The 25,802-nt window shown below is 34.5% G+C and overlaps 1 protein-coding gene across 1 annotated transcript in view; it reads left to right on the top strand.

Moving 5' to 3' along the window:
• Positions 1–25,572, top strand: part of col27a1a (collagen, type XXVII, alpha 1a) — a 156,084-nt gene extending 130,512 nt beyond the window's left edge. Inside the window, exons 45-61 of the mRNA XM_056447135.1 lie at positions 73–126; positions 388–441; positions 714–821; positions 895–1,002; positions 2,740–2,847; positions 4,977–5,030; positions 5,914–5,976; positions 7,008–7,061; positions 9,941–9,976; positions 10,064–10,081; positions 10,187–10,222; positions 12,182–12,208; positions 12,695–12,760; positions 12,958–13,126; positions 13,640–13,749; positions 15,455–15,655; positions 21,009–25,572. Coding sequence (XP_056303110.1) covers positions 73–126; positions 388–441; positions 714–821; positions 895–1,002; positions 2,740–2,847; positions 4,977–5,030; positions 5,914–5,976; positions 7,008–7,061; positions 9,941–9,976; positions 10,064–10,081; positions 10,187–10,222; positions 12,182–12,208; positions 12,695–12,760; positions 12,958–13,126; positions 13,640–13,749; positions 15,455–15,655; positions 21,009–21,155 — 1,413 coding nt within the window. The 3' untranslated portion in view covers positions 21,156–25,572. The remainder of the gene's footprint in view (positions 1–72; positions 127–387; positions 442–713; positions 822–894; positions 1,003–2,739; positions 2,848–4,976; positions 5,031–5,913; positions 5,977–7,007; positions 7,062–9,940; positions 9,977–10,063; positions 10,082–10,186; positions 10,223–12,181; positions 12,209–12,694; positions 12,761–12,957; positions 13,127–13,639; positions 13,750–15,454; positions 15,656–21,008) is intronic.
• The last annotated feature ends 230 nt before the right edge of the window (positions 25,573–25,802 follow it).

The following is a 25,802-nucleotide window of genomic DNA, read 5'->3' as shown; positions in this document are numbered from 1 at the left end:
ATCAGACCGTGATTTCCGACATAGCTGCACTCAAGTGCACACAAACAGTGCTGTTTTTAAATGTATTTTTAGGGTGATCCTGGTCCACGTGGAACACAAGGCCCCAAGGGATCCAAAGGAGAACAGGTAACGCCACACTAAGCTCGTATGTGTGTTATCAAATGTGCGTATGTTTTGTAGGATTTCAGATTTCATTATTTATGTTTTGGATTGGCAGTCGTAAACAACATGTGGTAGAAATCAGAGCCATGTCACATACTTCAGTAAGATGAGTTAGATGTGTGTGTACGTTCACGCTGTATACGATTAACTCTTGGCTTCGTGTCGTTACGTCTTTTTTCTCACATGCTTTCTGTTATTGTCTGTCATTTTTGCTCTTTCTCAAAGGGTCAGAAGGGTAAACAGGGTCAGCAGGGAGAGCGCGGCAGCAGAGGATCTCCGGTAAGATGACAAAACACTTCTAAATGAGATTAAAAAAATTATTAGGGAGAAGAAATATGAATCTAGCTCAAATTTCAAAGAAATAAACAAAAGCAAAACCATCTGCCTAGTTAAAAAAGATGAAATATAATTTATTAAATATAAATATATAATTATTTAGCTTTTTATGTTGTTTAATATTTATATATATTATAATTTTATGCTAAATTTGTAATCATCTTAATTATTTATTCTTTATTTATTGTCCCTCTTTCTGTCTGTCTTCTCCTCAGGGCGTTGTTGGGTTGCCAGGTCCTCGAGGTACTGTGGGGCGAGAAGGACGAGAGGGTTTTCCTGGCACAGATGGACTCGCTGGGAAGGATGGAAGCAGAGGAATACCTGTAAGAATTCATCATCAAATCTGTGATGTCTATGGTCTGTCTGAACATTTCTTAAAGCTTTTCTGTCTTTCAGGGTGATCAAGGAGATGATGGAGAGTTCGGTTTGCCTGGTAAACCTGGTGCACCTGGAAAAGTTGGCGTCATCGGTTTACCAGGGCCACAGGGATCATTCGGTCCAAAGGTCAGAATTACATTTTAACACATTTATGACCTTTTATATTCATGTTTCCTGAAAGTATTTATTTAAAAATGACAAGGTTAGAAAATAAGATATTATAATTATTAGAACATTTATATGTATTTTATATGATTTTTAATATCATACAAAATAGCACAAAATAATGTCAGATTAAATGTTTTTGCTATAATAATTTTGCCTTCAACTTTATATGAATATTTTACCGGTATATGAATATTTCTGTACTGTATATGAATGAATGTATGTATATACACAGTTGAAGACAATGTCCTCCTGTGAATATATTGAAATATTTCCCAAGTGCTGTTTAACAAAGCAAGAAGATTTTCACTGTATTTCCTTGTATAATGTATCTTCTAGAGGAAGTCCTTCTTTTAGTTTGACTGGAATAAAGTCCGCTTTTTACTTTTTAAAAATACATTTTCAAGTCAATATTATTAGCCGTTTTAAGAAATTTATTGTTTTTGATTGTCTACAGATCAAACCACTGTTGTCCAATAGCTTATCTAGTTTACCTAATTAATCTAGTTAAGGCTTTAAATCACACTTTAATGTAAATACTAGTATCTTGCAAAATAACTAGTAAAATATGATTTACTGTCATCATAGCAAAGACAAAAGAATGTCGTTATTAGAAGCAAGTTATTAAAACTAGTAAGTTTAAATATATGTTTAAAATAATCTTCTCTTTGTTAAACATCACTTGGGAATTGCTTTGAAAAAATAAAAAACAAATAAACATATTTATACCTTAACAATGCCTTATATTATCGATATAAAAAACACAAACAATATATATATATATATGAGCAATTCCAGAGTTATGGATGTGACATTTGCAGTAAAATCTTACAACATAACTTGACAGAGGAACTATATGTTAACATTATATTGAAACATCTCTTTATAGTCTTTATACTTTTCAAAACAACGAGCCACTGAGTTGTGGGAGCAGAAAAATATCAATCTGTGAAAAGTTTTTATATTTTAAATGAGGGAAATAACCATGCGTTATGGATGTGACGAAAAAAGTCTGCGAGTTTACAGTATACAACATACTTTGTACAAATTCTGTGAAGGAAACTGCACAACCCAAAAGAAACGATGCTAATCAAAAGGAGAAGAGTGGGCTCACTATAGAACAAACATGATTGATTTTATTTGATTTGACATTTTTGCATTTATGAAGAAAAAGCTTGATTATGGATGTGACATCTCTGTGTTATGGATGTGACGGATGTAAAATTGTCACTTGTGTGACTTTGGTAAATCAAATATAATTGTCTGAAAACACTGACAGAGACATTTTTGACTATTTTTAAAGCACTGTAAAATACAAGTCTACACAAAAAACGCAGAAACGGTTTTGCTTTTTTGGCGAAAACTAAATTTTTTTTCATGTCAAGGTTGACATTTGCTCATATATATATATATAGTTTGTGTTTTTTATATCCATATTATAAGGCATTGTTATTAGAAGTCATTGATATTGTTATAAATTATTATAATTATTATATTATTGTAAATTTAAAAAAACTAAATAAATAGAATATAATTTAAAAATATATATATATTACATGTGTTTTTTTATATTATGTTTATATTTAAAATGACAAAAACTCTAAATCCAACAAAATATAGAGAAATGTGTGTATACAGTATGATCTTATACATGTGATGTACAAATACTACTTCATGTTGATGTGCTGATTTATTTAGGGTGAGCGAGGTCTCCCTGGTCACCCCGGCCCTTCAGGAAAGAGAGGTTTTAAGGGAGGAATGGGTCTTCCTGGACCTCAGGGAGACCGGGGATCTAAAGGCCAACCTGTGAGTACCACACACACACACATATATACATATACACCTATGTTGGTTTTGGTAGTTTACGAGAAGGGTATATATATCGTTTCACCATCAATATCACTATGTGCAAATCTGCAATATTCTGATCTCAGGATGTCAAACATTTTCAAGTCAATTTAAACCATTTGGACACAAGAATATATTTGTTTTCCAATCCAACAAAGATTAATTGTGTTTAATTACTTATACAATGAAGATATACCATGTTATTGTTGAAATTCTGTACGTCAATACTGTGAAACTCCACCAAAAACCATGAAGTGCTTCATTTTTTTTAATCTTTGTTCTATTGTTTTCATCTGTGCTTTAATTTATTTAATTTAGCATGTATTATTTTGTAGATTTTATGCAGATGCACTCCCCCAATTATCATCCCAATCAATGTAAAATTAGGAATTCTTTCCAAACAGAGTCATCTTCATATTGCAATTTATAACTACAAAAAACTGCAATGTCAGTTTTTTACAATATCGTGCAGCCCTATTTATGAGGATTGTCCATAGGCATAGTGTATTTTATACCTCTTATTATATGGCCTTACTCCCAAACCCAACCATGACAGGACGTCTGTGGCAAAATTTGAATGTGAGAAGACCCTGTTAGGTATGATTTTAACCATTGTTATTATGTCCTCATATTTCACCTAGGTCATACCCATGTCATTATGCAAATTTCTGTCCTCATAAACCCCCAAAACCTGTAAACACACACTATTAATTCAATTTAATTCAGGTTTATTTGTATAGCACTTTTCACAATAATTATTGTTTCAAATCAGCTTTACAAATGTGCACACTATTGATTACAATCATATTCGGTTAGTTAGCATAACTTTATTAGTTACTAATAACTTTAATAAATACCTAGTAACTAATAGCTTTTAAAAGTTAAAGTTATTATATATAAGCTTATTTAACCTGCAGTTATATAGTATGTAGGTGATGTCTATGTGTACATGTTCAATAGAGTGTATTAAGTCTATGTGTTGTCATTGAGAACACTATTAACACTGCTGTTATTCAACTTTAACTCACAATATATAGTTTCAGCATTGAAATCACAGTGTGCAAATCTGTAATAGTCCAATTTCAAGTCAATTTAAACCATTTGGACACAAGAAGATATGTTTTTTCCAATTCAACAAAGATTAATTTTGTTTGTGATGAAGATATACCATGTTATTATTGAATTTCTGGATGTCAATACTGTAAAACTCCACCAAAAACCATAAAGCGCTGTTTATTTATTTATTTTTTATCTTTGTTCTATTGTTTTCATCTGTAATTAATTTTTTTATTGTGCATGTATTTCTTTTGATCATTTTTGTAGACTTTATGTAGATGCACTCAACCATAAACCATCCCAATCAATGTAAAATTAGGAATTGTTTCCAAATATAGTCATCTTCGTATCGCAATATGTAACTAAATATTGCAAGGTCAGTTTTTTACAATATCGTGCAGCCCTATTTACAAGGATTGCCCATAGGGATAGTGTATTTTATACCTCTTATTATATGGCCTTACTCCCAAACCCAACCATGATAGGAAACCTGTGGCAAAATTTGATTGTGAAAAGACCCTGTTAGGTATGATTTTAACCATTGTTATTATGTCCTCATATTTCACCTAGGTCATACCTATGTCATTATGCAAATTTCTGTCCTTATAAACCCCCAAAACCTGTAAACACACACTATTAATTCAATTTAATTCAGGTTTATTTGTATAGCGCTTTTCACAATAATTATTGTTTCAAATCAGCTTTACAAATGTGCACACTATTGATTACAATCATATTCGGTAAGTTAGCATAACTTTATTAGTTACTAATAGTTTAAATAATTAACTAGTAACTAATAGATTTTAACAGTTAAAGTTATTATATATAAGCTTATTTAACCTGCAGTTATATAGTATGTAGGTGATGTCTATGTGTATGTGTTCAATGAAGTGTATTAAATGTATGTGTTGTCATTGAGAACACTAATAACACTGTTTTTATTCAACTTTAACTCACAAAAACACTGTATCCTGCTTACAAAAGACCCAGACTTTTCTTGAGCAAAGCATTAATAGTAATCTTTGATTTAGGGTGACATCGGGGAACCCGGCTTTCCAGGAATGCTGGGAATGTTTGGACCAAAGGTGAGTTTTGTTCACCCATTGCCAGACATAATTCATTCATTTTCCTTCAGTTTAGTCTCTGATTTATCAGGGGTTGCCACAGCAGAATGAACCACCAACTTATCCAGCATGTATTTTAGATAGTGGATGCCCTTCCAGCTGCAACCCAGTACTAGGAAACACCCATACACACTCATTCACACACACTCCACTGCCAATTAATTAATCCAATTCACCTATAGCACATGTCTTTGGACTGTGGGGAAACCCATGCCCACACGGAAAGAACATGCAAACTCCACACAGAAATGCCAACTGACCCAGCCGGGACTCGAACCAGCACCTTCATGCTGTGAGGCGACAGTGCTAACCACTGAGCCACCCTGCTGCCTCCCATTGCCAGACAATATCTGATTTAAAAAGTGAAAAACAGAAATGTATGTGTGTGTGTGTGTGTGTCAGCCCAAAATAAAACAAACACCAGACTAGATTGATCATTTCGGAAAGTGTATCTTCCTCTGGGACTCGTGTTTTCATCCACACACTCAAAGAGCCTCATAATTCACACTAACAGAGGTGTATTTTTGTCAAGACGTGAGATGTTTTCCACAAACCCGCAGTCTTGAGCTCATAAAACAGGACAAGCATGTGTGGTTGTGGTGTCACTGTGCTCTCCTAATTCATTCAGACTCAAACTAGAAGAACTAGAGTGGAAAAATGAAGCCCACCGGTGGTCAGTGGTCTGACAGTGAGGAATAGCCACATGTTTTCATGCTGCCTGTAGTCTCTGAATGTTCCGCTTCATTGACACTCTTCTCTAGAGCTCTTCATAACACACACACGGGTTGGACACAGCTGTGTATTTGTGTGTTGTTTATATATGCTTTTTCGGTTGTTTGTTCAGGGGCCTCCAGGAGACTTTGGACCAAAGGGGATTCAGGGACCCAAAGGACCCCAAGGCAACATGGTGGGAAAACGAGCATCCATCTACCTGTCTGTCTATCTATCTGTCTGTCTATTTGTCTATCTATCCATCTGTCTGTCTGTCTGTCTATTGTTCTATCTGTCACTCTATCTATCTATCTATCTATCTATCTATCTATCTATCTATCTATCTATCTATCTATCTATCCATCCATCCATCCATCCATCCATCCATCCATCCATCCATCCATCCATCCATCCATCCATCCATCCATCCATCCATCCATCCATCCATCCATCCATCCATCCATCCATCCATCCATCCATCCATCCATCCATCCATCCATCCATTATCTATAAATCCATCCATCCATCCATTATCCATCCATCCATCCATCTATCCATCCATCCATCTATCCATCTATATATCCATCCATCCATCCATCCATCCATCTATCCATCCATCCATCCATCCATCCATCTATATATCCATCCATCCATCTATCTTTCCATCCATCAATCCATCTATCCATCTATATATCCATCCATCCATCCATCCATTATCCATCCATCCATCCATCCATCCATTATCTATAAATCCATCCATCCATTATCCATCCATCCATCTATCCATCCATCCATCTATCCATCTATCCATCCATATATCCATCCATCCATATATCCATCCATCCATCCATCCATCCATCCATCTATATATCCATCCATCCATCTATCCATCCATCCATCCATCCATCTATATATCATCCATCCATCCATCTATATATCCATCCATCCATCCATCCATCTATATATCGATCCATCCATCCATCTATATATCGATCGATCCATCCATCCATCCATATATCCATCCATCCATTATCCATCCATCCATCTATCCATCTATATATCCATCCATCCATCCATCTATATATCCATCCATCCATCCATCTATATATCCATCCAGCCATCCATCCATCTATTTATTCTTGTAAAGCAGTTTTGACACAATCAACACTGTATAGATCATCATAGAAATAAAGCTGTCATGTTGTAATATCTGCATGTTGTCTTCAGGGCAGAGGTGGTTTAGCTGGACCTGTGGGTGTGATCGGCCCTATTGGTAATCCAGTGAGTATATGACTCTGCACACAGCAATAGTGAACACGGTAGCCATGTTTCCATTCAAATGTGTGAAATAGATTCATGCGCAAAACTGGAATATCACAAAAACAAAAAAACTGTGAATAACCCCTTCAGATCAAGAGTTATGTTCCAAATTTCTGAAAACTGTAAAATATGGAGGCTCCTATAAATGAGACCAAATTATAATAATAGTTTTTCTCAGTGGCTTTGGTGTATTTCTCACTACACTATTTAGATTTGCACAACAGTTAATGCATTTCTCTAAACAATTACTCATTTGTGCACATCAGAGTAGCAGTTTCTCATTCCTTCCAACAAATTGCGAATGATTTTAGACATGCATCAATGGCTTTCATACGACTCTCTGCTGTTTTATAACATCATTTCCTTATGTCATGTCAGTCAAAACTAACTAAACTTATGAATGCTGAATAGTCATTCATATAAAACTAATAGTCCTCATTACATTACATACAAAATGTTGATGTCAGATGAACTTCCTGACATTACAGTCATTACATACAAAAATGTTGAACTAGTTCTCAAAATGTGTCAAGCAATTTTTATTTACAATTTTTAAATCTTTTTTTCCTGAAAACGTCTTCTAAATTGAACAATTTGATGACTGATTTACAGACCTGTGTGTTGTACTGTAGGTTCAGTTCCAATATGTACTGCAATATTGTTTCCAGTTGTGCAGTTCTACCCAAAGCAAGTTTCTGTTTGTTGTAAATAAGGGTGTATTTATTCTTTTGCACAATGCTGTGAATAAATTAGAATTGTTAAGAGCAAATTCAGTAAAAATGTGAAACACATATTCAGTGTCTTGGACTCAGATACCTCACTAAATGACTATGCAAATAGTATATAGTGCTGTCTTGAGCATTTTCAGGACGTGTCACCAAGTGACCACCTTTTTTGCACTAGAAAAAATGTAGAGAGTAAACTGTCATAATGGAAACATGACAAAGCCATCTGACTATCTTGTTCATAAACAATGGTGTCAGGACTTTTCATCTTAATGAGACTGACACTTACATTGACATGAACACTTGCTGTTGAGGAACAAGCTCTCCATTTTGAGCAAGGGACACGCTTTTGCAGGTTATCTACTAGGTTTTACAGTTTGTACTGTTTATTGTGAGAAATGCATTAACTGATGTGCAAATGTAAATAGTGTTGTGAGAAATGCACCAAAGTGACTGAGAAAAACTGTAATAATTCAGCACCCTTTAAGTATTTTTTTTTTACATTTCAATGGACATCATGTTAGAACAGTTGTACTTTCCAAACATTATACAAACATAAAATGCAAAAAAAAAAAAAAAAAAGTTTGTTGATATAATCTTGAAATTTATTTTCAAAATCACAGACACTAACATTGTAACATTTTTACTTTCATTTTGAGGTTTTTGAGGTATAGATTGCACCTTGTTTATAACAAACGTTATCTTTATCTTCCTCATCACTCCACATAATGTCCACATCTGAGATATTTCCATCTGCTATATCAGGGGTCACCAATACCATTCCTGGAGGTCCGGTGCCCTGCAGGGTTTAGCTCCAACTTGCCTCAACACACCTGCCTGGGTGTTTCAAGTATTCCTAGTAAGACCTTGATTAGCTTGTTCAGGTGTGTTTAATTAGGGTTAGAGCTAAAATCTGCAGGAAACCGGCCCTCCAGGAACAAGTCTGGTGATCCCTGTGCTATATACTCAACAACTTCAAGATCTGTATATTCTGCATATGAAATTGATTCAGCAATGAATCTGTACATTGATATAGTTTTTTATATAAAAAGTTTAATCAGCGTTACTGAAGATTTACAGGATTTCAAAAACAGATCTTAAACCCATTGTACATCCTAATAAGCAGACATATTTGAAAAAATTCTGATCAAATCTTCGTTACAAAAGATTTGAAACTTTATTTAGTAAGCACAGTTCCTCTTTTTTAAATACAATCTATGACATCATATCAATCAAACATATCATTAAATCTGAATAAAAATGTTGTAAATGAGGCTTACGTTTGGAGTGTGTGTTTGGAGTGAAGTGCCATGCTACTTTTCAGTCTTACCGCCATTTGATTGGATGACAATCGTCCACTCTCATGGACTTCAGGCTTTAAATTAGATGAAATGCCCGGAAACCACAAAAAACGTGATGACATGTGATGTCCGTTGTAATGGACACAGGGTCTGAGGGAGATAAAGTTTCTATCTAATGAGTCAAAGTGAACAAAATCTTAACTACCTGATAAACTGGCACCAATTAATAATATCTGAGTTCGCTGTGGTAGGAGAAGCCACCGTGGGCTTTATTTCCTCTGTAATAAATGAGTTGTGCCTCAGAAAATGAAACGCATTGAATGCACAGTGCCGTTTGGAGGCATGAGACACTCTTTGGGACACTCAGTTCTGGAGGTTATAATAATAATAATAATAATAATAATACTGAACCACTGTGATGACAGACTTTGGCTGAGGGATTTTAGAAAGACCAAAACAAGATTTCAGATGTTTTACAATGTGCTCGAAATGCTGGTTTGTCCATTAATGATGTCCGACCACACATTTTAATCATCACATGATCAGTTAAAACAAAATCACTTGACTTTTATTTGCATGCTGGAATTTATTCACTAAATGTATTTCCATTGTAGTTCAGTTAATGGAGCACATTTTTTCTAATCGGATAAATCGGGTTATCTTGATCAGCTTTTTATTCACATTGCGCATCTTGTTATTTCCATTAAGCATATTATTTATTTAATATTCTAAAATGCACATAATATTAGGTGAATGGAAACATTAGCTATTGACCCTCTGCTGGCTCTGTTCTCACACTCACATCTCTCTGCAGGGCTCAAGAGGAGATACAGGCAGCAAAGGAGAGCTGGTGAGAGATGGATCTGCTCTTTCTCTTCACTCATTGATAATTCTGTGGATTATATGTGTTTCTCATACACACTTTATTTCCACACAGGGTGTTCAGGGTCCTCGAGTGAGTCTTTATGGTCACAGCATTGCAGATCATCCATTGATTACTATGTTATTTTTACTTTAAGGTTACTTTTGTGTTTCTGACTGATTTATTTGTGTTATTTAGGGTGCTCCTGGACCACGTGGACCTCCTGGACCTCCGGTAAAGCTTCTTTTATTTTATTTAGCTTTTTAAATGTTTAATTTACTGTCGTTTTCATTTAATGGCTGAAGAATAACCAAGAAGGAAATGCCTTAAAGGTATAGTTCACCCAAAAATGAAAATTCTGTCATTATTTTCTCATCCTCCACTTGTTTTGAGTTCTGTTCTTCTGCTGAACTCAAAACAAGATATTTTGAAGAATGTTGGAATAAAACAGCCATTGACTTTCATTGTATTTTTTCGTCCTACTAAGGATATCAATTGCTTTTTATCTAATATTCTTCAGAATATGTTGCTTTGTGTTTAACAAATCATAAGTTTAAAACTGCTTGGGCCCTATCACACACCCGGCGCAATAAGGATAATATAAATATGCATATTTATATTTGTTTTATTAAAAACAAACTTAGATTTGTCCACCTGTTGGGTTTTTGACAATATAGGGCATAGGACGTGTGTCTGGATATAACTCCACACCACACTTGGATATTATTGATCTTTAATTGGTTTGCTGGAAATTAGAACTGAATTTAGAAATAGTTTTGGAACAAATCTTTGCACTTAACAAACAAAATTAAAGATGTATGTCTATAAATTCAACCCTAATATCCCTGATCTTTGTTTTAAATACAAGCTATGCGGGACATTTTTTCATTGTGTGTGGGAGTGTGAGGAGGTACTAAAATTTTGGGTGGAGGTGACTCAATATATTTCACAATTTATTTCCATTCCAATGTCTTTATGTCCCGGTTTATGTATATTGAATATGTATGAAGAAAGTTGTGCTTTGTCTACTAAAGAAAGAAAATTGATTGATTTATTTTTAATACAAGCAAGGCGTTGTATTGCTTTATGTTGGAAGAATGTTAATCGCCCCTCTACTGGACTTTGGTTGAGAAACCTTATAACATGCTTGGCTCTTGAAAAGTTCACATATATAATAAGGAAAAAATCCTCTGAATTTTGTGATATTTGGGAGGTGTTTTTGGACTTTGTAAAAAATGGAGATGTAGAAGAAGAATTGGAACTCTGAAGTTGTGGAATGTGAACTGATGCTTGATTAGAATTTTATTTTATTATTTATTTATTTACATTTTTTCATTAACTTTAATATTGTTTTTAATTATTTTTTAATAAGGATTATTATTTAATTTAATTTGTTTTGCTTTCCTAAACCTGTCTGGGGTAAGTTCTGAGTATAGGGGTTTGAATTATTGTAAAATCTTGAAAAAACCTCAATAAAAACATGTTATATAAAATATGTATGTCTTCAGTGGAGTTTACAACACCGTTTCCTTACTCCATGAAAGTAAAGTAAAGTGTAGTATATGAAAGAGTAAAGTGGCCGAATAGAGGAGGCTCGTTCTTTATCCTCACGCAGCAGATGCTCTGTTTAACTGTTTTCTCGCTAGTGAAGCATTCAGTTTTTCCACTTACAAAGTCCACCATGTAAATAGCAAATGCACCATGCCGCAACGCAACTGACTCTTAAAGGGAGTGGGAGATGAGACTCTGATTGGTTTAATGCACGGTATTCTCAAAAAACACCCAGAACTCATTAAGAGAATAAGCACAACCCTGTTCGACCATGCGCCGCAGTGCAAACTGTATTTTTCTGTCCCTAAAATAGCAAAAGTGGATTCGAAAACGCCCTTAATGCTTTTGCGCTATTAGACTCTGTGCCTAGATCAGTAAAATAGAGCCCCTTGAATGTGAGGAAATGATGAGGATATTTTCATTTTTTGGTGATCTGTTCCTTTGAGTATTTTTTTAAATTAATGGTTTCCTCAAATATTACAATAAGTAAATACAATCTTATCCTTATTTATATTGTCAAACTATTGGCCTCATACCAAAGCAGCTCCATCCAGAAACAAACAATATTTATCCTTATGCAATGTTTAAATAATAATATAATTAAAAGTCATATATGGTTATGTTTTTTGTTTTTCTCTACAGGGCCCTCCAGGAATCCCGCTGGCTATGGTAAAATCTTTGGTCACGCTTTACGTTAAAGCTTAGTTCGTGTCATTAACTAACATTAACTAACTAATAATGAACAAGACTTGTACAGCATTTATTAGTTCAACATTGATTATACCAGTGCATTATTGGAATACAAATTCATGCGTGTTACATTAGGTAATGTACAGGGGGTAATATGAACAACTTTATTTCTGTTAACTGTTATTTGTTCATGTTACTAGACATAAACATTATTAATAATATATATAATATTAAATATTTATTTTATATATAATGTCTTATTAATATAATGTAATATTAACCTTATTGTAAAGTGTTACTGAATTAACTTGATTATTATATGATGTTTATATATGTGTGTGTTTTTGTCCTTTTATTCCTGTAATTATTCCTTCATTCACACATTCAGTGCTATATTTATGTTATTTAATGCATTTGTTATTAAATTTGCTTGTTTGCATGCGCACGCGTGTGTGTGTGTTACAGATTCAGGATTTTGGTCTCGGTGTCGTTCAGCCAGTTTTCCGAGAGACTCACACACAGAAAATGGAGGTGAGCTCATTCAAACACACACACACACACACACTGTTTTAATGCTTTATTGGGTGTTTATACGGTGATATTTGCATGTTCTCTCAGAGTCAGGGTCTGACGAACATGCCCCGATGTTCTTGACGTTGCATTGTGTTTTTTGCAGTTTAATAGAGTGTTAATGTGGTGTTTTAAAGGCTGTCTAAATGTTCTCTCAGGGTCGGGGTCTGCTGGACATGCCCATGTTGGATCAGGCTCCAGAGATCCTGCGAACGCTTGATTATCTGAGCTCTCTAGTCCACAGCCTGAAGAACCCGTTGGGCACACGAGACCATCCCGCTCGACTCTGCAGAGACCTGCACGACTGCCGGGACACGCTTCATGATGGTGCGTGTGTGTGTGTGCTGGTTTGAGTGGTTCACAAGGACAAAGAATTTGTATAATGACATGGGTATTCCAACACTGAGGTGGTTTATGAGGACATGACTTGTGTCCTTGTAATTCAAAATGCTTAAAAATGATATTTAATAATGTTTTATAACATTCAGAATTTGCCCATAGGACCATATAATAAGCTTTTATACAGTAACAATACATTACACAAGTGTTTCCCAACCCTGTTCCTGAAGGCACACCAGCAGTACACATTTTCAACCTCTCCCTAATCAAACACACCTGAATCAACTCATCAGAATATTAAAAGACACTCCTAAGCCTGAAGGGTCAGATAAGGGAGACATCTAAAATATGTACTGTTGGTGTGCCTCTATTTTAGTTTTTGCAGTGTGGGCTAACCAATAGCATCTATAGATTGCTCTAGTAGTGGAATATTTACCACTGTCAAGTTTCAGTTTTCATGATATAGTTTTGCTCAGTTATTTTATTAATTTATCTTTTCAGGCACTTACTGGATCGACCCAAACCTGGGCTGCTCCTCAGACTCTATAGAAGTGATGTGTAATTTCAGCGGTGGCGGACGCACGTGTCTCAGACCCATCACCACAGCCAAGGTCTCTCATATTCAGCTTTCAGATCATTCTCACTCACTTTCCCATGCCAAAAATACTCCTTATGCCCATACTTAAGAATTCAATGTACAGTTGAGTTGACGTAATTTATGTTAAAAAACACATTTTTTTCAACACATTTCTAAACATAGTTTTAATAACTAATAATCTATTATTAATAACTCATTTCTTTTATCTTTGCCACGATCACAGTAAATAATATTTTTCAGCTTAAAATGCAATTGAAAGGCTTAACTCGGTTAATTAGGCAAGTCATTTTATTACAGTGGTTTGCTCTCTCTCTCTCTCTCTCTCTTTCTATATATATATATATATATATTACAAAACATAATAATATTGACCTTAAAATGGTTTAAAAAAAATACAAACTGTTTTTATTCTAGCTGAAATAAAACAAATAAGACTTTCTCCAGAAGAAAAAATATTATAGGAAATGCTGTGAAAAATTCCTTGCTCTGTTAAACATCATTTGGGAAATATTTAAAAAAGAAATCACAGAGTAATTATGAGTTCAGCTGTACATTAATGATGAACATATCGATATCATGGGCACTTTAAGATACTGTAAATTATTATTTATATTTTTAGATTGTCTTTAATAAGAGTTTTCAGATCGCTGTATTAGTGTTTGTTCATCACAGCAGTAAATGCTTTAAGAATTAATAATCGATTTATTTTCAAACATTAATCTGACAACTACAAAAACATGTATTAATCTCAGCTGATGTTAATATCTTAGTTAATTCCTAATAACATTAAAATCAAACTCATTAAACTCAATGAAATGGAATTGATTACTAATAAAATCTTATTTTTTTTAAATTAACATATAACTATAATCTGCCTATTTCTCACTGTTGGTTTTATTTAATTAAAGCGATAGTTCACCCAAAACTGAAACTTCTGTCTTAATTTAGTCACCATTCACTTGTCAAATATCTTCCAGTCTTTGTTTTTCTGCTGAACACAAAAATTCAGAAAAATGTTCAAAACCTGTAACCATTGACTTCTGTAGAATCTGTATATCTATGGAAGTCAACGATTACAGATTTCCATCATTCTTCAAAATGTCTCCTTCTGTGCTCAAAACTCAGAAAGTACTTGAGAGAGAGAAAATTGACATTTTTGGGTTGAAGTATCCCTTTAATAAACTTAAGTAAGACTTTACTATTACCTATTTCATCTTATTTTGCATTTCAATTTGCACAGATGCAGGGACACTAGAGTGTTCGATCAGCTGGTTTGTCTATAAGCTGATATACAAGTGATTCGCTGATGAATCACAGCTTTAAAACGCTCCAGTGTCCCTGTATCTGTGGTTACACTCAGTAAACAGTGGTGAGTTCAGTGAACTGATGACCTTCACATCCAATCACAGTCATTTTTGTTGAGCATGTGAACACAATGGTAAATCAGCAGTGTTTAAAAACATGCTCAGTAGCGCTCCAATGTGGGAAATGGATGTTTTAAAAATGTCTGTGTCGATTAGTACTGAATTCCAGTGTCGTGACAACACTACCTTTTACCTTTACTTTGATTTGTAATAATAATTAACTATACAAATAAACTTGAATTGAACAGATCGTAACAAGACAATGTAATACCTGCAGATGCCCAGTTGAGAGGGTTTGTTTATCTAAATAGGTTGATAATCATGTGTTGATGGTGTTTAATGTCCTGTTCAAAGCTGGAGTTCAGTGTTGGACGCGTTCAGATGAACTTCCTGCATCTGCTGAGCGCCGGAGCGGAGCAACGAATCACTATCCACTGCTTGAACGTGACTATCTGGAGCCACGCCCCCAACCAGCCTCCTTCCCAAAATGCAGTTCAGTTCCACGCATGGACCGGAGAGATGCTGGAGCCGGATGTGTTGGAGGACACCTGCTGGGTGAGCATGAGCTTAAAATATAGTGCACAAAATGGGTCTTGATACAACTTTGAAGATTCAAATTCACATTTTGTTTGTCACATATAGAGTCATACAGAGTGTGATATGCAGTGAAATGCTTACACAGTCACTCATGACCTTGAAATAGTAACAACTAAGGCTGCACGGTATTGTAAAATCTGACATTGCGATGTTTTGTTTTTCTACGATATATATTGCGAGACGAATACAAAGTCACCAGATGGCTTTAATATCTGTTTAGTAAGAATTCAGGTTCAGAAATAGAACAATCAAGTGTAAAATAGCACTGCATGGTCATTTTTATAGTTATAGGAGCCATATTACTTTTCATTTAATTCTAATGTTTATTTCTATACTGATTAGTTTGGGTTTCACAGTGACGTTTTTAGACACGTGGGCCTACATGGCACCTGCTAGAGCAAATAAAGCGGGTGCACAATCACACAGGTGTTAGGAGAGAATGAGAGTGGGGTAGCTGTACTTTTTGTTGACCGCCACAGCACACGCAACAACCCTATATCACTTCACTGCAATAATCAGCTCCATAGACAACAGGTATTGACCCAAAAATTGCTGTTTTGTTTGTCATGTTTCAACTCTATATACATTTTTGCTAATAACATCTTTGGCTCAGTGTGTCTGTCTCAGCCATCAGCGCGTCACAAATTCACAAGGACCCTCACTGCCCCTCTAGCCACTTAAGGACAAATCAGGAAGTCGCAATAATAGTCAAATCATTTTTATTAAACTTACAAATGGTACAATTCCTTTACTGCCTAAATGCTTTAAACTCTCTCAATATGCTGATACCATCACAGGCCTTAAAACACATGCAAATGAGGAAGTTTTGCTCCATTATTTATGGTAAAAATCTTCAATGACCCCACAAATTTCATGATCTGAACTGCAGTGTTGGGTTGGTTCCTTTAAAAAAGTAATTAGTTATAGTTACTACTCTCACGAATAGTTACATGATTATAAAAGTAACTCATGACCAGGGAAAGTAACTATTGCGCTACTTAAAAAAGCATCTAATGTGTCACATAACTGTAAAATAAATTTAAAACATGGAACACTAATCTACACTATTGTAATGTGGTTGTGGAACAATGTGAGAGACCACGGCAGCATGTCCTCAACTACTGTATACAGTTGAAGTCAGAATTATTATTATTATTATTTCCTTCAATTTCTGTTTAACAGAGAGATTTTCTCAACACATTTCTAAACATTATAGTTTTAATAACTCTTTGCCATGATGACAGTAAATAATATTTTATTTGACATTATTCAAGACACTTCTTGTACCTCAGAAGGCAAATCCTGACATGCAGTGAACGTGCGGTGGTGTTTGAAGGTGTCAGACAGACGCTCTTGATTCTGGAGGTCATTAATATAACACTAATACTTAAACAGTAAGGCGTTTTAGAATGACCAAAACAACAGTTCAGATGGTATACAGTGTGCTCAGCTTGCTGGTTTCTCCATTTACACACATTTTCATCATCACATGATCTCTTATAAAAAAATCACATGACCTTTTTTAATGCGCATACTGGAATTTGTTCGGTAAAAGTGTTTCCATCGTAGTTTATGCGCATCTTTTCCTATGGAATAAAAAAGTTTTAGCACATACGTTTTTAATGCGCATTTTCAAAATGTATGTGCATGATGGCGTTTTATCAACCGGTTTTTAATATGCAAAATATTAATGCATATTAATGCAAAATGCCCCACTGAAAAAAGTGTTGCATGCAAAACTGTTGCAAACAATTTATTTGTGCTGAATTTAAACAAACAAATTAAATTGAGCAATGTTCAACTTAATTTGTTTGTTTAAATTCAGTCCAAATAAATTGTTTACAACCACTTAACGTAAAAAAATTGGGTAAATCCAAGGAATCATCTTTGAATAATTTTTTCAGTGTAGGTGTATGGAAACAGCTATTGTCACCTGTAATTCAGAGTGTATAGAAAGAAGCATTCAGACACTGTACTGTCCCAAATGATCAAAAATGACGAAGTGGATCAAAACCTCTCATAAGAGTTGTCCTAAAAACAATAAGTATATTAAACAATACTAATATTTTTTACAATAACATACACTATAAATATTTATTAATATGTCATTTATTTATGAAGGTTTGTATTTAATTTAATTCAATTTAATTTTTGATCCATTTTAAATGTTGACTGCTGTAGTTTATAAATGTTATACGGTCATTTTGTCAGATGATTATTTTTTTGGTTAACCCTTTATGTTGAACTTTAATGACATTAATTACAATATACAGTTGAAGTCAGAATTATTAGCCCCCTGAGTTATTAGCCCCCCTGTTTATTTTTTCCCCAATTTCTGTTTAATGGAGAGAAAAAAATTTTCAACACATTTCTAAACATAATAGTTTTAATAACTCATTTCTAATAACTGATTTATTTTATCTTTGCCATGATGACAGTAAATAATATTTGACTAGATATTCTTCACGACACTTCTATACAGCTTAAAGTGACATTTAAAGGCTTAACTAGGCTAATTAGGTTAACTAGGCAGGTTAGGGTAATTAGGCAAGTTATTGTATAAAGATGGTTTGTTCTGTAGACTATCGAAAACAAATAAAGCTTAAAGGCGCTAATAATATTGATCTTAAAATAGTGTTTAAAAAATAAAAACTGCTTTTATTCTAGGAGAAATAAAACAAAGAAGACTTTCTCCAGAAGAAAAAATATTATCAGACATACTGTGAAAATTTTCTTGCTCTGTTAAACATCATTTGGGAAATAAAGAAAGAAAATTCAAAGGGGGGCTAATAATTCTGACTTCAACTGTACATCTTGATATTATAGTGTTTAATTCTGTCTGAGTAATAGGTGTTTGCAGTGGAGAAAATCAAGTTGTATTTACTTTGACGTCGTGGCTTCGTCTCCTCCTTTGGTAGCAGAGCTCCTGTTATCACCTGCGTAGCCAGTAATTTAGTGGATTTATGTGACGACGTGAGGTGCTTCATTAGATTAAAATTACTCGTCACCGACACAGAGAGACCCTTTTTTTTCTGGGTATAAGTTACACGATACATAAACATTCTTGCTTTTCACCTCAACGAGGGAAACATAGTACTTATATTTCCAGTTATTACCGTTATTTCCATCACTGTTGAACTGCGGCTCCTGGTCAACTATAATCCCTATTATAGCTGCTTTGATATGACTATTGTGGATGCACACATTGCGATATCGATGCTAAAACAATATATTGTGCAGCAAAAATAAAATAATAATTATAATAACAAGAGTCTAAACTATGGAGAAATAGAAGTTATGCTGGAGAAAAAAGTAAATATAAAATATTTTAATATGGAATATAAGGTTGTAGAAAATAGTACAAAGAATAAAAATATAAAACAGCTATCTGTACAAGCAGAAATGTAGAAGTGTTTTGAACAAAGTCCCTGATGCGTAGGAGAGGAAGGAGTGTATCCTATACGTGATTGTAATGTGCATGTAATATTGCATCTGATTAGTGAATTTTAAGAAGTTTTGAGAAGATTAGTATTATACATATAATGGAAAATAATGATTAATATCAAAATATATAATAATCCAAATAAAAATTAATAACAACATTTTAAAAATGTTAATAGTTAATTATATTGAAATAAATATTTAAAAAATCCAGATGGTTAAATACAGATTTTTCTTTAAAAATATTGTTTGCTAAAAACATCTGCTTTTGTAAACAAAAGACTTTTATTATTTAATATAAATAATATATAAATGTTACAGTTCAACATTAACTGTAAATGAAAATATATTATGGAATAAATGTAAAGGGGAACATTGGCTCAGTGTTATTTTACCCATATTTATGCACTACTATAATATTAATGTTATTGTTATTTATTCTAATGTATATTTTTAAATTAGCTTTTATTTTATACACTTTGTTTTTTTTTAGTAATACAATTCAGTAGATAATTTTGGTTTATATGTTATTTATTTATTAGGCTCAAATACAGTGCTCTGGGAAGTCCTCATAGTGCTTCACTTTTTCCACATTTTTTTTGTTACAGCTTATTTCAAATTAGATTAAATTCATTTATTTCCTCAACATTCTACACACAATCCCCCATAATGACAATATGAAAAAAGAGTTTTTGAAATTGTTGCAAATTTATTACAAATAAAATCCTGAGAAATCCCATGTACAGAAGTATTCACAGCCTTTGCTCAATACTTTGTTGATGCACCTTTGGCAGCAATTACAGCCTCAAATCTTTTTTAATATGATGCCACAAGCTTGGCACACCTGTCTTTGGGAATTTTTGCCCATTCCTCTTTGCAGTACCTCTCAAGCTCTATCAGGTTGGATGGGAAGCGACGGTGTACAGCCATTTTCAGATCTCTCCAGAGATGTTCAATAGGATTTAGGTCTGGGCTCTGGCTGGGCCACTCAAGGACATTCAACGAGTTGTTGTAAAGCCACTCCATTGATATTTTGCCAGTGTGCTTCACTGTAGGGATGGTATTAGCCTGGTGATGAGCAGTGCCTGGTTTTCTCCAAACGTAACGCCTGGCATTCACTCCAAAGAGTTCAATTTTAGTCTCATCAGACCAGAGAATTTAGTTTCTTATGGTCTGAGAGTCTTTCAGATGCCTTTCAATTTCAAAAACTCTTTTTTTCACATTGTCATAATGGTGTATTGTTTGTAGAATTTTTAAGGAAATAAATGAATTTAATCCAATTTGGAATAAGCTGTAACATTAAAAAAATGTGGAAAAAGTGAAGTGATATGAAGACTTTCCGGATGCACTTTAAGTATTTAACCTATTAATTTGAGTCATTTTCATTCATTCATTCATTTTCTTTTTGGCTTATTCCCTGTATTAATCTGGGGTTGCCACAGCAGAATGAACCGCCAACTTATCCAGCATATGTTTTACGCAGTGGATGCCCTTCCAGCTGCAACCCATGACTGGGAAACATCCATACACAATCATTCACACTCATACACTACAGACAATTTAGCTTACCCAATTCACCTATAGTGCATGTATTGGACTTGTGGTGGAAACCGGAGCACCAGGAGGAAACCCACGCCTACATGGGGAGAACATGCAAACTCCACACAGAAACGCCAACTGACTCAGCCGAGGCTCGAACCAGCAACCTTCTTGCTGTGAGGCGATTGTGCCACCGTGCAGCCTTTTAGTGATTTTAATACTTTAATATGTATATTTCATTTCAGCTTTAATGATTTTTTCAACACAATTTTACTCTGTTTTATAATTTATCATCTTGTCTCTGATTTTTATTTATTTTTTATTTGTTTAGCAATTGAACGGGCGCTGGCAGCATGCTGACTTCCTGTTCCGGGTGTCGGACCCTGCCTTACTCCCTGTCGTACGCATTAGCAAGCTCCCAAAGGTGATACCCTCATCACGCTTTCATCTTGAAGTCGGACCTGTGTGCTTCCTGTAGTGTGTGTGTGTGTGTGCGTGCGAGAGATTGAGAGTGACCCACCCATGCCCCGCCCCCTTCAGTATTCAGCCAACGATTGGACTGCAGCAACAGAAAGAGGTAATGTGGGCGGGGCTTTTGGGGGGGATGTAGCACTAGAGACTCCTACAGTCTGAAGGAAATCCCGCCCCTAGCAGTCATGGATGTCCAATCAGATCCCTGTAGAAATCAAGCCAATCATCTCGCAGGGACGAAGACTCAGGACATCCAGGCTGGAGAAACTGACAATTCTCTCCGTCTTTCTTCCTTCTGTCTCCTTTCTTTTAGCTTCACTCTCTCTCTCTCTCTCTCTCTCTCTCTCTCAGATTATTAATAGTAATAAGTTATTATGATATTTTATAATAAGAATCAACAGTTTATTGAAGAGATGAATACAATCATTGGGAGGTATTATATGTACATATACACTTATTGTTTATCTGATATTATTATTTTATACGGTCATTTTGTCACATGTAAAGAAAAAGAAATGCTAAAGTGCAATAGAAAAACACCGAAAAAAGAAGTGATTATTGGTTTTATAAATATATATAAAGTGTGTGTCTCATTAAGGAAGGTTTTTCAGGGGTGTTGTCATCCAGACATATCATTTTAACACTCCATCAGACAGGGAAGTGTGACTGTGCGTGCGTGTGTGTGTGTGTGTGTTTTGTGACTGTGAATGTGTGTGTGTTTATGTGACGGATCAGTAAACAAGTCTAGTAAACCTACAGACACAGCTCATCAGCCTGAGGTGCACCTGTCACTTTAAGAGGGCGTGTCTCAATCAGTGGGTGTGTCTTATTCAAATGAGGTTTATAAAGGCGGATCTCACAGGAAAATGTGTTTAGGTCGTATTTCACCCAAAATGGGGAGGCAAAATATAATGCATTGTGACATTTTAGCATGGAAAAACTCAGATAAATTTATTACAATTCTGCATGTTTATGTCTTGCAGTTTTGACTTTTCTTTTGATTTTATAAATCGCACAATTATTGAAAATACAAATGTTTTGCTAAATTTTATTAACGAAAAACTGCAAGTTAAAAATTCTGAACTGAAATTTGCAGAAATAATAATTCTGAAAATAAGCAGACAATTCTGGTTCTTATATAAACTCCACAATTGCAAGGGGAATTCATAAAAGGAGGAATGAATTCTATTAATTTTAGATGTAATTTTAAAAATTGCATGTTGCAAACTCAGATTCACATAAGAAAAAAGAGTTGAAATTGCGAGATATGAACTCAAATTAATATAACATTACAAATTAACTTAAAATAAAAACTAGGGGGAAAATAAAATCAGAACTGTGAGGTAAAAAAAAAAAATCGAATAACTTTTACATTTTTTTTTTAATCCTGTGACAGAAACAGGCCTCCGGATTTTTTTGTATACGATCATCACTAGAAGTGAGAAATCTCGATTTGCTGTAACTGCATTATAAAAGTATTGAGTAAAAAATGTAGTTAAATATTGTCGTAATGTAAAAAGTGGGACTAAAATGATTCGTTGCGATGATGCAAAATATTAAAAACTAAAATGTAACTTTTAGTTTAGTCTTTTGTGATTTGAACTTTTACATGTTTTTTTATTTACAAATAACGCAGATGAATATCAAATACAGAGCATTAAAAACAGAACAATATTAAATAAATAAATGACATCATCTAAATTGATATGCATAGTAAATCATAAATGTAAGTGATGGTTAGTAAATATACTGCTTATAGCAGTGGTGCCCAAAGTAGGGCCTGCGGGCCAAAGTTGGCCCATGCTAACCTTTGGTTTGGCCTGCCATCCCATCTGATAAGAGAGGGAGAATGACGAGATGGTTGGGACGAATGCAGAGATCGTCATTTTGAATTTAATGTACCTTTTGTTTATTTGGAGCTACAAAAAAAAAGCCAACTAAAATTAAATATTCTATTTAAATGTTGTAAATGAATCAGACTTGTAATGTAAATACTGTCAACAGATAGAGGATAATGCACAAGACAAATCAAGCAAAGCAAATCAAGGTAAAGGCAGGAGCAGCTTGACTAGTGTATTCAGCATTGAACTCCACTGTGTTATAAATAGGTTGTTTTGACTATGATATGTTCATTATTAAACACTAATTATACTGCATCGTTTAATGTTTTAAAGAAACATTTTCTAGTTATTTTTAAATATGAAAATAAATGAGGACATTTTAAGTAAGAGTTTAACCCCTCAATCAAGTTTGCTTTTTGTGCCTTTATAAGAAAAGGTTTGGGCATCTCTGCTTTATAGTCTTTTGCTCCAAATGTCACATTGTTATATTTTTCATTGTTTTTTGGGGGTAAAATATGACTTTAGCGCGTTTTAGACAGGCCTGGTGAGATTCACCTGTTTGATTACAATGGTGCTAATTTAAAGTCATCTTCAAGATGTGGATTCTTTCGTTTAGTGCCCGTGTTAATCTGAATTATAATGTTTGTGTGAATTTTTGTCTACTTTTAAAGGTGCTCTAGAACAACGCTGCGTCCAAAATCGCCTACTACTCCAATATGTGCTGCATTTGAATTTAAATTTACTACACGACCATTACAAAAGTACGTTCTAGATAGTATGAATGGAACTCGGACGTACTACATCTGCCTTTTGTTATTATCATGTGACCTACCTGCATCATCCCTTCACTTTCATTTATGAATTCTTTAGCATGGCCTCATGATAGCATAGCGTCTATCGGACGCGCACATCAGAATCTTACCGGAAGTAGAATATCATCTGGGTAATTCTCGCATACTGTTTTTCAAATACTATTGCTGTGTCCCTTATACTACGCCCTAAAAGTACGTGCTTTTGAGTGTGTAACAGAAGAGTATGCAAGCTTTGGGACATACTACTTTTTCATTAACAGATCATTTTGTTGCTTTATGATGGTGGGCAAAGCAAGGCTTCATGAAACACTGAAACAGTCGAAGCAAATGTGTTGAAGCGTCATGTTTAAGCTTTGTGCTTGTGTTAAAATGTCAATTTAAACTTCCACATTCATTTCATATTGAATTGCCTACCTTATTGGAGAAGCAGCAGCAGGATAATCTGTCTTTCCTGCAGAGGAATCTCCTCAGGTCTTTGGATATCTGTGCATTCAAAAGTTAACGTCCAAACACTTGATACATTGTTGTTGCAGATGAAATATAACACGCAAAATTCAATATAAATATTTTCCAGTTGGCTAGATAGTAATTAAGTCATTCAAGCAACTTTACTGAAGCCCCCTCTACTTGATGGTTGGTCTCGCATGTCCGCCATATTTGTAGTTTATTTACACAAGTTTGTAGTTCTAATCAATTTCACGTCCAACACACAATGTACTGTCTGCAATATTAGCAGTTCGAGTATGGACGCTTCTACACTTTTGGTTTTTACTGGAAATGGCGAACCATCCATACTCTTTTCAACACACTACACTTTGGGACATACTAATTCTATTTTCGAATACTATTTAGGACAGATAGTATGCGAATTGGGACACAGCAATAATGTTTTTTTTCAAATACTATGAATTCGGACATACTACTCGGCTCACATACTGATTTTAGTGTACTATATAGTATGGATGTATGCGATTTTGGACGCAGCCCAAGCGTTATTCAGTCTGGAGAAGCGTCCGCCATGTTGAATGCGCTCTGCCATAAGCTTGAGCTTCCTCTGTGGTACAGAAGAGTTTTGTACTTTCGCCTCAGCACAACATCCACCGGTGTCTTCTGTAAGGGAAACATTTCCGTAGCTTTAACATATATGCAAATAATGGTCGTAATCGGCTTTCTTGTTTCTTTCTTCTTCATGACCGTGTGTATAATTCTGCCGGCTTTGATGTATACAGTGAGTCCCTTTTGCTAATTTAATGTTATTTAAATGTTACAAGCGCGCTTTTAACCAAATTCTCTGTTGTGGCAGAGTTTCTCTCCAGATAACTTAATGATCCGTACGATTGATAGATTTATTTGATGTGTAAATTTGGGGTTCCAGAGAACAATATATTGCTTTTTTTTTTTCCATCTTTTTTTTATTATTATTTTTCTATCCTGTTTATTTTTTGTCTATAATAATATTAATAATCTAAAGTCGTACTGTACCAGGACTGTGCTCTATATTATTTCTAGTGATGGATTTTTTTAATACATGTGAACGTTCAGTGTCAAGGTTGGAATTCTGATTACCTCATTATTGCCAGATTTCTGTTTGTGAAAAACTTCAACTCTCAGATTCAAGCATCTCATCTCTTGGGCTTCAGTGTAATCAGTTTGTTCTCAACACGTCCTCCGCTCAGTTTTCTGCGTGTTGGTTTTCCATACTTGGTTAAATATGTGGATTCTGAATTGGAATTAATGCTTACATACCCAATAAAGATGTTCTTACACCAAAGTCTGTGTTTGGGACGCTTGTTTGCTAAAAAAATGTTATCTTAAAAAAAAATAAAAAATTAGATAAATTGTCTAACTCGAACATGCTAGACTTCCGGTCTGCTTTTTTTTTTTTAGCAGTGGAAAACTGTCCATGCTGATTAATGATATTGCAAACTGGAATGTCTTGCTTTTATCAGACCCCCTAGTGATTTCATGATATATTTTTTGTGATTTTTGCAATAAAAACAA

Source organism: Danio aesculapii, chromosome 21 (assembly GCF_903798145.1).
Source record: "Danio aesculapii chromosome 21, fDanAes4.1, whole genome shotgun sequence".
NCBI lineage: Eukaryota > Metazoa > Chordata > Actinopteri > Cypriniformes > Danionidae > Danio > Danio aesculapii.
Note: the sequence above shows the minus strand (reverse complement) of the source record. Positions and strands in the feature narration are given on the sequence as shown.